General features: G+C 35.6%; 1 protein-coding gene across 36 annotated transcripts in view; it reads right to left on the bottom strand.

Moving 5' to 3' along the window:
- Abi2 (abl interactor 2) overlaps window positions 1-15,723 on the bottom strand; it is a 122,377-nt gene that overhangs the window by 71,933 nt on the left and 34,721 nt on the right. For all 36 annotated transcript variants that reach the window (XM_058578193.1, XM_058578197.1, XM_058578195.1 and 33 more), the window contains exon 2: window positions 10,063-10,230. In XM_058578193.1, the coding sequence (XP_058434176.1) occupies window positions 10,063-10,136 (74 nt within the window). In that variant the 5' untranslated portion in view covers window positions 10,137-10,230. The remainder of the gene's footprint in view (window positions 1-10,062; window positions 10,231-15,723) is intronic.

Here is a 15,723-nt window from a genome sequence, read left to right as displayed (position 1 = left end):
CCATTCACAATATCTTCAAAAAAAAAATAAAATACTTGGGAATCAACCTAACAAATGAGGTGAAAGATTTATACAATGAAAACTACAGAATCCTAAAGAGAGAAATAGAAGAAGATCTTAGAAGATGGAAAAATATACCCTGTTCATGGATAGGAAGAACTAACATCATCAAAATGGCAATATTACCAAAAGTTCTCTATAGGTTTAATGCAATGCCAAAAATCAAAATCCCAATGGCATTTCTTGTAGAAATAGATAAAGTAATCATGAAATTCATATGGAACAATAAAAGACCCAGAATAGCAAAAGCAACTCTAAGCAGGAAGTGTGAATCAGGCAGTATAGCGATACCAGATTTCATACTATACTACAGAGCAATAGTAACAAAAACAGCATGGTACTGGTACCAAAACAGGCGGGTGGACCAATGGTACACAATAGAGGACACAGAAACCAATCCACAAAGTTACAACTATCTTAGATTTGATAAAGGGGCTAAAAGCATGCAATGGAGGAAGGATAGCATCTTCAACAAATGGTGCTGGGAAAACTGGAATCACATATGCAACAAAATGAAACTGAATCCCTTTCTCTCACCATGCACAAAAGTTAACTCAAAATAGATCAAGGAGCTTGATATCAAATCAGAGACTCTGCGTCTGATAGAAGAAAAAGTTGGCTCCGGTCTACATATTGTGGGGTCAGGCTCCAAATTCCTTAATAGGACACCCATAGCACAAGAGTTAATAACAAGAATCAACAAATGGGACTTACTTAAACTAAAAAGTTTTTTCTCAGCAAGAGAAACAATAGAGAGGTAAATAGGGAGCCTACATCCTGGGAACAAATTTTTACTCCTCACACTTCAGATAGAGCCCTAATATCCAGAGTATACAAAGAACTCAAAAAATTAAACAATAAGATAACAAATAACCCAATCAACAAATGGGCCAAGGACCTGAACAGACACTTCTCAGAGGAGGACATACAATCAATCAACAAATACATGAAAAAATGCTCACCATCTCTAGCAGTCAGAGAAATGCAAATCAAAACCACCCTAAGATACCATCTCACTCTAGTAATATTGGCAGCCATTAGGAAGTCAAACAACAACAAGTGCTGGCGAGGATGTGGGGAAAAGGGTACACTTGTACATTGCTGGTGGGGCTGCAAATTGGTGCGGCCAATTTGGAAAGCAGTATGGAGATACCTTGGAAAGCTGGGAATGGAACCACCATTTGACCCAGCTATTCCCCTTCTTGGACTATTCCCTAAAGACCTTAAAAGAGCGTACTATAGGGATACTGCTACAACGATGTTCATAGCAGCACAATTCACAATAGCTAGACTGTGGAACCAACCTAGATGCCCTTCAATAGATGAATGGATTAAAAAAATGTGGCATTTGTACACAATGGAGTATTACTCTGCACTAAAAAATGACAAAATCATGGCATTTGCAGTGAAATGGATGACATTAGGGCAGATTATGCTAAGTGAAGCCAGCCAATCCCTAAAAAACAAATGCCAAATGTCTTCTTTGATATAAGGAGGGCAACTAAGAACAGAATAGGGAGGAAGAACATGAGAAGAAGATCACCATTAAACAGGGACGAGAGGGGGGAGGGAAAGAGAGAGAGAAGGGAAATTGCATGGTAAAGGAAGGAGACCCTTCCTTTACAAAATTACATATAAGAGGAAGTGAGGGGAAAGGGGAAAAAAAACAAGAGAGAGAAATGAATTACAGTAGATGGGGTAGAGAGAGAAGATGGGAGGGGAGGGGAGGGGAGGGGGGATAGTAGAGGATAGGAAAGGCAGCAGAATACAACAGACACTAGTATGGCAATATGTAAATCAATGGATGTGTAACTGATGTGATTCTGCAATCTATATACGGGGTAAAAATGGGAGTTCATAACCCACTTGAATCAAAATGTGAAATATGATATATCAAGAACTATGTAATGTTTTGAACAACCAACAATAAAAATTTAAAAATAAATAAATATAAAAAATAAAATAAAATAAATTGAAATTTAAAAAAATTTTAAAAGCAGTGTGTATATTTAGTATAGTTTCTATTTTCTCCTTGACAACTCTTATAAATATAAATGATGTATCTTATCATCAATGGAATCTTAGACTCAATAAAATGTGTACATTGCAAAAAAAAAAAAAAAAAAAGAACCTATCCTAACACTACCTTGATGAGTGTGGTGTAAATTTGTGTACTACTTAATACTCTATTGTCCTTTTAGAACAGTAAAAAAGTATCTGATACTTTACATTCCTAATCAATTTTCTCTATTTTTTTAAGTATTTGACATTCAGAAAGCATGGATTACTTATTATTTATTTTTGTTGATGTGTTTTTTTTTTTTTCCTAATATGTAGTTTGTACAGTCATTGGAATTCTCATCGCCAAATTCCAACTCAGAATAATTTGGAAAACAGCTCAGTTTTATCATAGTAATAGTAATTTTAGGCAGTCAGAGTAATAATAGTTGTATCAGAGTAATAGCAACAATGAGATCAGTGGACATAAAAAAGAGCCAACAGAACATAAAGAGACGCAAATACAAACCAACCTCATCTGTGAGAATATCAGAAGAATAAAGAAGTCAAGATGAAAGACAGTTCAGAAATTATCTAGTCTTACAATCTTAGGGAAGAGAAAACTGAAGTTCAATTATCTTCAGAAAAGCCAGAGTAAAATTTAGATTCCCCTGACCCACCCTGCTTTAATCTTAGTGTTCATTTCCACTACAATGGAGAAAAGGGCAAGAGCATTAGGAAGTGGAAAAGTGATTCAGGTTCAACCTCAGGAAAAAATAAATAAAAGTAGTACTCATGGAAAAAACTTCTATACCCCAGGTATCTATAATGTATTCTTGTCCTGAATCATTCTACCAGATAACCCTTATAATTCCTGAAGCCTGCTGCCATTCCAATAAATACGTGATCTCCAACTTGACTGACCCTCCATTATTACTATTTAACTCAACATTCTCTACAAATTCTCAGAACCTAGTATTTTTGCCAAAGTTGCACAAAACTCTGATCTCAAGAATCCTGACTTCCGGGCTGGGGATGTGGTTCAAGCGGTAGCGCGCTCGCCTGGCATGTGTGCAGCCCGGGTTCGATCCTCAGCACCACATACAAACAAAGATGTTGTGTCCGCCGAAAACTAAAACATAAATATTAAAAAAAAAAAAAAAAAAAGAATCCTGACTTCCTCTAAAAATATAATATTTCAATAACAGACAATAATGACAAACTTAAGAATCCAACTTTTTTTAAAAAAGTATTTTAAGAACAGAAACTTGGGCTGGGGATGTGGCTCAAGCGGTAGTGCGCTCGCCTGGCATGCGTGCGGCCCGGGGTTCAATCCTCAACACCACATACAAAGATGTTGTGTTCGCTAAAAACTAAAAAATAAATATTAAAATTTTCTCTCTTTCTCTCTCTAAAATAAATAAATAAATAAGTAAGTAAATAAAAATAAAGTGAAGATGTTGTATTCACCAAAAACTGAAAAATAATATTTAAAAATTCTAGTTTTAAGGCTATCTTTTATTCTTTCCTAATCCATGCAGACCTGTGATTACAGTTACTGTATACTATGGATTCAAAGTTGTACTTTAAAAGTTAACATTAGTTAAATGTAAAGCTTAGGAGAGGACTTTGCCAAGTTGATGTTCTCCAAACTAAAATTATCAGTAGTAATTGTCTCAGATTTGTATAGAAATAACAAATTTGGTTGATACTTATTCATGTTATTTGATGTTTTATAGCTGGACAAAGTAACCTGTTGTCAGTATGTTATATATACAATTTTGTGTTACTCTTCACCCTATTATTAGGAATTTAAATGTATTTTTGGAAGGTAATAAGGACAGCCTGATCTATTTAAAGGTGACATTATAAAACATGGAAGCATTTTACCACACTTTTCCACAAAAAAAGCCTTTGTTTGTTTCATGTTTTGATGTAATGTTGTATTGTGTTATTTGTCAAGAGCCCTGCCTTACTTAAGATAAAACTCTGCCACCCACCTTACTCCATGTTAGAATGGCTCCAAAATAGGCTAAACATGAGCTCATTTATAGTTGTGTTCAAAAGATCAGATTATGTTGTAAAAATGACCGTGATCTCAAAATAAACAGGGATATAATATTTTTAAAAAGTTAAATACCTCTTCCTTATTCTACTTAATGATTAGCAAAATTAGTTTTCAATTTCCTATTTTCTCTTGAAACAATAGAGTGAGATTACTTTTTAGTTTACAGCCCATAATTTCTTTAAAACCTACATATCTCAAAAAATATACTTGCTGTAAATTCTGGAACCATTTTGATAGCATTGAATTACAAACAAATTCAAATTTTCCTAAATGAAGAATAAAATATATTGACTCAGATACTTGAAAGGCTCAGGGGTATCTCAATACAGTGTTGGTGCTCAAGAAGTCATTAATTTTATAACTTTTACCTTCATAAATAAAGTAGATACTTTATTCAGAAATAAAAAAATACATATATTAAAAAATTCTCTCTCTCTTCAAAAAAAAAAAAATAGAAACTGGTAAACTATTCCCACAGACTGTTTTTATATGGCCCAAAAGGCAAGAATCATTTTGTCATCAGGAAAGTATTTATATCTAGGATAGAATCCTAAGTAATTTCCATAGAAGAGAAGACAAGTGGGGTCTTTAACATATGTGATGAAGAATTTCAGGCAATATGGAGATTCCCAAGAGAACCTGGAATGGAACCACCATTAGACCCAGCTATCCCACTCCTCAGTTTATACCCAAAGGACTTAAAGTGATACGGCTACATCAACGTTTATAGCAGCTCAACTCACAATAACTAAACCTATGGAACCAACCTAGATGCCCTTCAACAGATGAATGGATAAAGAATGTGGTATATATGCACAATGGAATATTACTTAGCCTTAAAGAAGAATGAAGTTATGGCATTTGCCAGTAAATGAATGGAGCTAGAGAATACCATGCTAAGCAAAGTAAGCCAATCTCAAAAACCAAAGGCCAAATGTTTTCTCTAATATGTGGATGCTAACTCATAATGGGTGGGGGGGCGGGAAACCTAGGGAAGAATAGAGGTATTTTGGATTAGACAGAAGAGAGTAAAGGGAGAGAAGGGGGTATGGGGATGGGAAGGATAGTAGAATGAATCAGACATTATTACCCTACATGCATATTTGATTATATGACCAGTGTGATTCTACATCATGTACAAATAGAAGAATGAGAAGTTACATTCCATTTATGTACTGTCATATATAACTAATTAGAACAAATTTTTAAAATTTGTAAGAAAGAATTTCAGCATATGTCAGTAGTGGCACAGAAATTTATTTAGGAAAGCAATGTATACACATTCAAGAGAGAATGCAGGCCAAGAGCAATCCCTTGGTATAGAATGTTAATACTGATAGAGAAACAGCAGCTAGGGGCTGGACTAGTGATGGAACCAGGGCAAAGTAATTCAATTCTACCCTAGTTTTTCTAGAGCTTACACATTGCTCTCATGTTACTTTTTGCAGGAAAGGGTGTTGGTTAAGGGAACCAGCCAATGGAGCAGGTTGGGTTGCTCAGGAGTTGCTTGTTTTGTATTCCAAAGGTTTATGCATTCTGCATTTCAACAGTTAATGGGCACTTCTTTTTGAGACTCGGTATATCTTTCCTTTTCTGTATTCCCAAATTCTTATCTGTGTTCTAACATTTATAAGTAGTTGTTTAAAAACATACTTGCAAGGACTGGTGGCTTATGCCTGTCATTCCGACTACTCAGGAGGCTGAGGAAGGAGAATCACAAGTTTAAGGCTAGCCTGGGAAACCTAGCAAGACCCCATCTCAAAATTAAATTAAAAAGGGCTGAAGAGGGGATGGGGATTTAAGCTCAATTGGTAGAGTGCTTGCCTCACATGCACAAAACCCTGGGTTCAATCCCCAACAACCCCACCCTCCCACCCCCACACACACTCTACTGTCACGTATATCTGAAAAGAACAAATTTAAAGGGAAAAAAGGTAGGGCTGGAGATAGGTAGCTCAGTGGTACAGCAATTGCCTACCAAAAGCAAAGCCCTGGGTTTAATCCCAGTACTCTATGCCCTACCCTACCTCACCCCCCACCCCACCCCCTCAAAAACAAACAAAAAAAAAAACTCTATAAAGAATAAGACTGAGATCATATCTAACTGACAAAACCTAAAATTCCAACTGCCCCTTTACAGAAAAAGTCTGCCAACCCCAATTTTAGTATTTACTGAGTATCTGCCTTTTTTTTTTTTTTTTTTGGTACCAGGGATTGAACTCAGGGCACTTGACCACTGAGCCACATCCCCAGCACTATTTTGTATTTTATTTAGAAACAGGGTCTCACTGAGTTGCTTAGCAGCCTCTCAGTTGCTGAGGCTGGCTTTGAACTCACAATCCTCGACTCAGATTCCCAAGATGCTGGGATTACAGGCTTGAGCCACAACGCCCAGCTGCAGTATCTGTTTTCTAAACAGAAAATATTTTCTTTTATACTCTAAGAAAATAATTTGGGGGCCAAAGGTATGCTCAATGGTTGAATATGTGCATAATGTGTAAGAATCTGGGTTCAATCCCCAGCACCAATGAAAAAATCATCAACATCATCCAATCTATAGAGCATCAAATTTCATATTCAACTGATTTTGTGTGCATGTGAGAAAGAGAGGGAGAGAGAGACAGGGGACTGAACCCAGAGGCAATCTACCATTTAACCATATCCTCAGTCCTTTTTTTAAATTTTGGGAGAGGATCTTGCTCAATTACCAAGGATGGCCTTAAGCTTATGATCATCCTGCTTCAGGCACTAGAGTCTCTGGAATTACAGGGCTGCACCACTGCATCTGACTCAAATGACTTTTTTTTTTAATATTTATTTTTTAGGTGTAGATGGACACAACACAATGCCTTTTTTATTTTTATGTGGTGCTGAGGATCGAACCCGGGTCCCACCCATGCTAGGCGAGCGCTCTACCGCTGAGCCACAATCCCAGCCCTCAAATGACTTTTTAAGCAAAGAATTCTACCTGTGCATTAAACATAATTTTAAAAATTTCAATCCCTGGAGCAAATTCTATATTTTTTAAGTTTTTATTCACTTTTTAGATAGTCCTCCATAAGCTCATTTCTCCTACTCAACCCCTCATCCAATATATTAAGATATTTGACAGCTGCAGCAGAGTTGCAGATCCTTCACTTCTCCAGGTATTGCCCTCTAGACACTAAATGCCAAATAAAAAAGGTTCAACATATTCTTGACAGCTCTATTTGGGGCCTCTATTATTTCTAACCTACTAATTTCTATCTATTCATCTCTCCTGCTTTTCCTTTATTCCAATAGCTTAAAAAGATGGCATTAAGTAGATCATATTATTAAATGTCAATTTATATGACACACAAAAAGAAAATGCTCTAATTAACTGAATTAATACAAATACTTACAATCTTGGGTGGCCTTAATCACCTTCTTCCTTGAGCTTATTATAACCCTTTTTTACCTAAGTACTATAGCTTGTTGCCTCCTACTTTCCAACTATTAAAAAGTTGTCCTTACTATTTAGGAACTCTAACATATTAATTTCTTTTCCACATTTGCTCTTACTTTCCCTTTCAGATCCTTTGCTAAAACTTCAAACACACAAAAATGTTGAGCCTCTTAAGTATAGACCTTTAAATTGTATATCAAATTGGCAGACTGTCAACCTCTCTTCTATTTCATCTACTCCTTATTCATTTATCTATTTCATTATTTAAAATACCATTAATTAATTCCTTTAGGTCTTCCTAAAACAAAATTTACCTCTTGCTCATTAAAATTCACCAATTCTATTTTTTTAACTTAAGAGACATGGCAATACAACAAACAAAATATACAATGTCTACAGATGTTTAAATGGGATTCGAAGAAACCATTATAAATGGCAAACTCAAATAAGATTAAATGTTAAGCCAGGCGTGGTGGTGCATCCCTAAAATCCCAGAGTCTCAGGAGACTGAGGTAGGAGGATCGCAAGTTCAAAGCTAGCCTCAGCAAAAAGCAAGGTGCTAAAACTCAGTGAGACTCTGTCTCTAAATAAAATACAAAATAGGGCTGGGGATGTAACTCAGTGGTTGAGTGCCCCTGAGTTCAATCCCCAGCATCCCCTAAAAAAAAAATTAGTTAATTTGATATTAAATAATTTAAAAAAACCCTCTGAATCAGCCTGATGAATTTTAAAATAGTAAAAATAAACAACATATCTGATGTAATTATCTAAATTATATTTGATTTAATAACACAAATTGGATAAACTTTTAGACTCTCAGAAATGGTCAGATTGGGCCTAGGGATGTGGCTCAATGGTGGGATGTGTGCTTGGCATGCATGAGGCCCTGGGTTCAAGCCCCAGAACCGCGATAAACAACAACTAAAAAAGCTGGATCAATCAATTTCAAAATACTCCTGAAGCCTCAAGTTATTTTTTAAAAATGCACATATAAAAAAAATTAATTCCAGGAGAGTCTAAAAAAGAGTGCTAAAAATACTGCTAAATTACTCAAAATCATAAGAGTACTAAGATAGAAAACTTCAATGATCTCTTCAAAAAGAGGCAGAGCAGATCAAAACTTTTATCATTTTCATGTTTTTTTAAATTGCTTTTACAATTAAATTATTTTTTCATTGCAAATGGTCCCCCCAAATAGAAATCATTATAGAAGCTATGACAAATACATGCCAACATTATAGTCATTCAGAATGCATACAAAGATCTAATATCATGAATAAATGCTTATTTTAATGCTAAAAGGGCAAAACCCAAAATTCTATATCTATTAGAATCACAGTATAATTAATTACAGGAAAATGTATTACAAGGAAGAATATAAAAAATTTTAATAGTGAAAAGCTCAGATAGTGGTGACAAGCTTAGGTGAAAAGGTTTGTTTTTCCATTTTCTTCCTATATTTTCATAAGCATGACTTTTATAATGCAAAAAAAATTAACATTTAAAGTTTAGTATAAGAAATTTTTATGCCAGGAGCAGTGGTGCATGCCTGTAATCCTAGGAAGCTGAGACAGGAGGATCCCGAGTTCAAAGCCAGCCTCAGCAATGGTGAAACGCTAAGCAACTTAGTGAGACCATGTCTCTAAATAGAATACAAAACAGGGTTGGGGATGAGGCTCAGTGGTTGAATGCCCTTGAGTTCAATTCCCGGTGCCAAAAAAAGATATTTTTATAAGGTTTGTTAGTTTTTTACTCTTTCCATTATTTTAAGTATGGTTGATATCCCAGTAAACATAAATCCTACCAACATAAAAAAATTTAAATATGGGGCTGGGGATGTGGCTCAAGTGGTAGCGCGCTTGCCTGGCATGCGCGTAGCGCTGGGTTCGATCCTTAGCACCACATACAAATAAAAAATAAAAAAAATAAAGATGTTGTGTCTGCCAAAAAGTAAAAAAATAAATATTAAAAAAAAATTCTCTCGGGCTGGAGATGTGGCTCGGGCGGTGGCACGCTCGCCAGGCATGCGTGCGGCCCGGGTTCAATCCTCAGCACCACATACAAATGGAGATGCTGTGTCCGCCAAAAACTAAAAAATTAAATACTAAAAAAATTCTCTCTCTCTCTCTCTCTAAAAAAAAAAAAAAATTCTTTCTCTCTAAAAAAAAAAATTAAATAAGCCATCGAGCTATCAAATTCTATTTTTAAAATAACAAAGAAATGTGAAATATGGCAAAAAAAATTGGAAGAAATAGGACAAATTTTCATTTCAGGGCTGATTATGTTACCAAGACAATGAGTTTTAATAGAATCCATTCAGATTTTCTTTCCTTTCATAGAGAAGATATTGATACCATCAAAAGTCAGAATCAATGAACAGCCTCATATTGAGTTTGTATTTTCTAAATCATACATGCACATTAACTCACATAATAAACGCTGCCAGCATTACAAGATGGGCTATGTTTAAAAGTTCTTTTTAGGCAAATAGGAAAATAGCATTTCTCACTTGTGAAATATGATTGATTGAAGATTCCATTCTTCGTAACTGGGATGCCTGGATATCCAGCATCTGCAGGACATTGTTGGCCAAGGTGTTTATCAGATAGGCAACACTCGCTAAGGATTGGGTGGTGTAGGCTTTGGTTTCTTCTAGGGCTCGCTGCTTGTCTGCTGACTAAGGAGAAAAACAAGATCATTACTTCAAAGATAACCCATTTCTAGCCAACTAACCTATAAAAGTATTCACCAAATTCATTCTGGGTTGCTGAATCTACACCCACCGTTGATAATGTTCTGAAAACTATCAGTATCATGTAAACCCAAAACTAAACTATTGACAGAGTTCACTGATATTTTCAAATTCAATAGACATATTTTTATACAAAGACAAATAAAATCTTAAAGCTATTATTTTAAAAATGAGACCCAGTACAAATTTTGCACAATACCAGCAAATATATACCTTCTCAAAAATCACTGGTTAGAAAGGTAGCATTGATTTGAATATATAAATTCTAGCATACTTTTTTCTACTTTCCTGAATTCCTCCTTTTCTTTCATTCTAACACATGAAGTGTGACTATAATGTGGTTATATGTCTATTAACATATTAAACAATTATAAAATAATGATAAAAATGGTAATGATGATAAACAATGAAAAATTAAAATTAAAATAATGAAAGTATATTAAGTGTGACAACTCTATGTGACATAAACTGCTAAGAACCATAACCAGAGATTACACAGCAAAAAATAACTCAATTTTGTCCAAGATTGCATAGCAAAGCATATTCTATGCTGACAAGTGACAAACACTATCTTCTTGCCTTAGTTCTTCAGAGATTTGGTGGTTCAGTAGGAAGTACATTATGTCTCTGAACAATAAATATTTTATGTTAACATCAATACTAACACAACAATTTGTCAACTCAGAAAACAGTCACAGTTCCTCAATTTTCTTACAAGGCAAAGCAAAGAAAGCTGAAAAGTTGTGAACATCAAGATAATGAACATCTCTAAAATATAAACCATTAAATGTAACAACTGTTATTTCCTTGAGTGATTTAACTGTCAAAAGTCCACTATTGGAGCTGGGATTGTGGCTCAGTGGTACAGTGCCTGCCTGGCATGTGTGAGGCACTGGGTTTGATCCTCAGCACCACATAAAAATAAATAAAATAAAAGTATTGTGTCCACAAATGTACACTTAAAAAAACAAAAAGTCCACTACTGTCCCAATTCTGTCTCTCCTATACAGTCTAGAAGCGCCAATAAAACTAAATATAAGTTTTTCCAAAGTTGGGGGGAAGGAAACAAGTCAAATTCTACTGAAGTAGTTAACAAAATAGTCAAATGCCATTTTACCTTAAAAAGAATTAAGAATTGTCACTTAGTTCTTTTTCTTTTCTAATCCTTAGTATTCTTTTATATCAAAGCCTGAATTAACAAAACAGATTAGTGCAATTTTGAAGAAGGGAACTAATAACCACATAGTATCTACTGTTCTTCCTCTGAGATCAACCCAGAACCAAAAGAGACTTTGCTCACCAGAGAAAGGCATCTAGCAGTTCCCCACTCATTTGCTGCTACTTAAGGCATTTATTTGCAGGCCCTTGAGCCCAGTTTGCGGGGGCAGCTGAATTACCACACCGGGGCCTGGAGAAAGAGTCCAATCCACATTTAACCCTCCCCAACCCAGGCTCCTGAGCAGCAGGAAGCCATCTGATACCCTATCCACCCCAGGGTCCTGAAAACTATACAGGCCCTGCCCCAGGAATTCTTGGGACCCATCCAGGAACCCCTACTCACTCTCCCACAACCCTCCCCGCAAGCATCTGGGCTGCCTACCTTAAGCAGCTTGACCAACAGAGACAACAACCCCGCCAAAAAAAAATAGCTGTGCACCCTGGGTATCCTCCAGCTGCCCCAGAAGTAGAAATAGTCATGCCTACCCATTTTGGCCCCAGAAAGCAGCCAGCCAACCTCATCTACCCACCTTTGGTCAGGGGAGCAGCTAGGTAGAACTTCCTGAGCAGACTGGCTCAAGAGGCCCCAAGAATTCACCCAGCCCCAGGCATGCTTCACTACACCCAGTTGAGGCTACCTGAATGACCCAGCCCTCACACAAACCAAGGGGTGGTATGGATACAAAAATTCTCAACAAAATACTAGCAAATCAGGACTGGGTTTGTGGCTCAGTGGTAGAGCATTCACCTAGCATGCATGAGGCACTGGGTTCAATCCTTGGCACCACATAAAAAAATAAATGAAATAAAGGTATTGTGCCCATTTAAAAAAAAATTAGCAAATGGAATCCAAGAGCTATCAAAAAGAGTATACAACATGATTAAGTGGAACTTTTCTTAGGGATAGAATTTTTATTTTTTTTTTAAATTCTAGGATTCCATAGCACATCTGTTCATATCTGTTCTAAATTTCATAACTGTTGATACAAAGATGTTAAAAATTATATTATTATTAAAATCACATATTTACATAAAATTTAGATTGTCCTTATAAATTATAAAACTTAAATTACTTTGAGAAAGAAATTTAGTATGATATCCTATGGTTGAAAGTAACAAAATCTCAATTCTTCATTTTTAGCTAACATTTGCCAAAATTTTTCACAGTAGGATAGTTTAAACAGATTATTTTAATTGAGTGCCATTGATTTTAGGACTTTTTAATGTATCAGATAGGGACATCAGTTTAAAAATAACTATAAATGATGCTAAAAGGAACTTGCAGATAGAGAACTAATTGTTTTAGAAGCTAACAATTTATTTTTACATTTTTTATTTCAACAGTTATTTATAAAATTAGCAAAGTTGCAAAACTAACAAATATCACATAATCTGAATAATTTTGAAGTGACTAAATAACTAAGAAAACAAATTCAGCACTGTTTAGGGGTTGGTAGCTCAAGTCATGCTCCTTTTAATTACAGAGCATTTTTAATTACAATGAGGTAACATAGGCAAACAATAAATAATACATTTACACCAAATGAGAGATAAACATACATTGCATTGTACTGTATAAACAACAGTTTTAAAATAGGAAATGCAATTGTTGGCACCTACATCATGTAAGTCCACAGTACTCTTCATAATACCACACAAAGCAATTTGTAAATCCACCACTATATGTAAAATTTCATGGAACACTGAGTTTTGGAAAAAATATTATCTATAATGTTACTAATTCTGATTTAAATTTTATTTGTATTATAGTTTTATTCACAAATTTATTTTGAACTTATAGTTATTCCCGAGCTTTAACCAAAAGTGGTTTATATCTAATTTTGTTTAAGCATTAAATAACATTTTTTAAAATAAATTAAATCAACATTGTCAGTCATATTTCTTTCTTTTCATTTAAAATTAAGGCTTCTAGAGCTGAGAAGTGTAGCTCAGAGGTAGACTACTTACCTGCCATTCATGAGGTCCTAGGTTTAAAGCCCACCACCAAAAAAAAAAAAAAAAAAAAAAAAAAAAAACGGATAAAATTAAGGATTCTGATCATTTATCAAGAAATACTAGGGGCTGGGGTTGTGGCTCAGCGGTAGAGCGCTCGCCTAGCACATGCGAGGCCCTGGGTTCAATCTTCAGCACCACATAAAAATAAATAAATAAAGATGTTGTGTCCAACTAAAACTAAAAAATAAATATTAAAAAAAGAAATACTATGACACCTTATATCTGAATATGAAAAAAGAATGCAAAGACAGTCCTGTAATCATTACTATAGTCCCAGAGAACATGCACTCTGAGGGAGAAAACATTCTAATTGATGACCTCATCCAATGAACCAGAAGTAATTTATTCACTTTTGCTTAGCAATTATTTTAATTAAAAGAAGAGGCAAAAATATGATCCCAATCTTCCCAATAAAATAAAAACGACAGTACGAAATTCTAATGATCAACGCCACACTAAAGAAGAGATGTGTGTCCACTAATTTGAAAAAAAAAAAAAAAGACAGTTTTCATTCAATATCACATATTAGGGATCTACCACATACAAAGGATGCTCAATGCTGAGAATTTTTAAATATTCCATCTTCTATCAAAACCTATTTGGGAGAAGATTCACATAAATTATCAAGGTAAATTAAGCAAGGTGAACAAAAATAAAGTAGTACAGGTTAAATAAGAGTAATATGATGGGCAACAGGAGAAAAAAAAAGCAGCTTGAGAACCTCAACAATGTCAAATGCTCAGATTTCTATCCAAAGAGGGAGAATTTTAATTGACAGACTACATACACAACTGATTCAGAAAAAAAAAAATAATTCTTACAGGTTATTTATATAGTATTTCTCTTTTTGAGAATAAGGATTGAACCCAGGGGCACTTTACTACTGAGCTAGGTGCCAAGTCCTCTTTTTATTTTGAGATAGGGTCTTACTAAGCTACCCAGGCTGAATTCAAACTTGTGATCCTCCTGACTCAGCCTCCCAAGTTGCTGTTATTACGGTGTGCACTACACACCTGGCTTCCATACATCTTTTAAATAATGTAAACCATTTCATTAAAAACCTTAAGTAAAAATGTGTAATAAATGAGCCATAACCCCTATTAATCTTTTTTTTTTTTTTTTTTTTTTTTGTAACAGAGGCTGAACCCTGGCGCCTTAACCAATGAACCACATCCCAGCAGTTTTTATTTTTTATTTTGAGACAGGGTCTCACTAAGTTGCTAGAATTACAGGCAAGCACCACTGCACCCAAATCCTATTAGTCTTTAAAGTAAAACTGTCAGGAAAATTTTACATCCCTATTCTTTGTACCAACAACCAAAAGAAGTAATTTGAGGGGGGGCAGAGTACCAGGGATTGAACTCAAGGGCACTCAACCACTGAACCACATCCCCAATCCTACTGTGTATTTCATTTAGAGCCTCGGTGTTGCTGAGGCTGGCTTTGAACATCGGATCCTCCCACCTCACCTTCCCTAGCCACTGCAATTACAGGAATGCACCACCACCTTTTCATAGAAGAAACACTTAATGAACCATCTCTACATATAAATGTAGTAGGGGACAAACGAGGCAGGACATGGAAGATAGCAGGAAGCAGTTTTATTTGGCTGCAGCCAGGTTCAGAGGGTATAGCTTTTGCTGTAATCAATTAATCTCCCTGAACCTGGAGTTCAGGCAGTTTCAAAACTTTATACCCAGCGTGTAAGGGGAGGGGCTTCTACTCGCCTTTTTTTCCCTACCCCTGCAGCTGTTACCTAGGAGCCCAATTAGTAACAACTTCTCTTATCTTTGAAATGTAAACACCTCTGTGAAGCCCCCCACCCAAGGCCAGAAGCCTTGTTAAAGGATCTTTTTTATCACATTCCACATATCCCAGGAGGCTGAGACAGGAGGATCCTGAGTTCAAAGCCAGCCTCAGCAAAGATGAAGTGCTAAGCAACTCAGTGAGACCATGTCTCTAAATAAAATACAAAACAGGGCTAGGGATGTGGCTCAGTGGTTGAGTGTCCCTGAGTTCAATCCCTGGTACAAAAAAAAAAAAAAATCACTAAAGATGTAATACAGGGCTGGGATTGTGGCTCAGCGGTAGAGTGCTTGCTTTGCACATGCGAAGCCCTGGGTTCAATCCTCAGCACCACATAAAAATAAATAAATAAAATAAAGATATTGTGTCCAACTACAA

This window comes from Marmota monax, unplaced genomic scaffold, assembly GCF_021218885.2.
Source record: "Marmota monax isolate L192 unplaced genomic scaffold, Marmota_monax_Labrador192_F-V1.1 WCK01_AAM20220418_F8-fsc00095, whole genome shotgun sequence".
Taxonomy (NCBI): domain Eukaryota; kingdom Metazoa; phylum Chordata; class Mammalia; order Rodentia; family Sciuridae; genus Marmota; species Marmota monax.
Note: the sequence above shows the minus strand (reverse complement) of the source record. Positions and strands in the feature narration are given on the sequence as shown.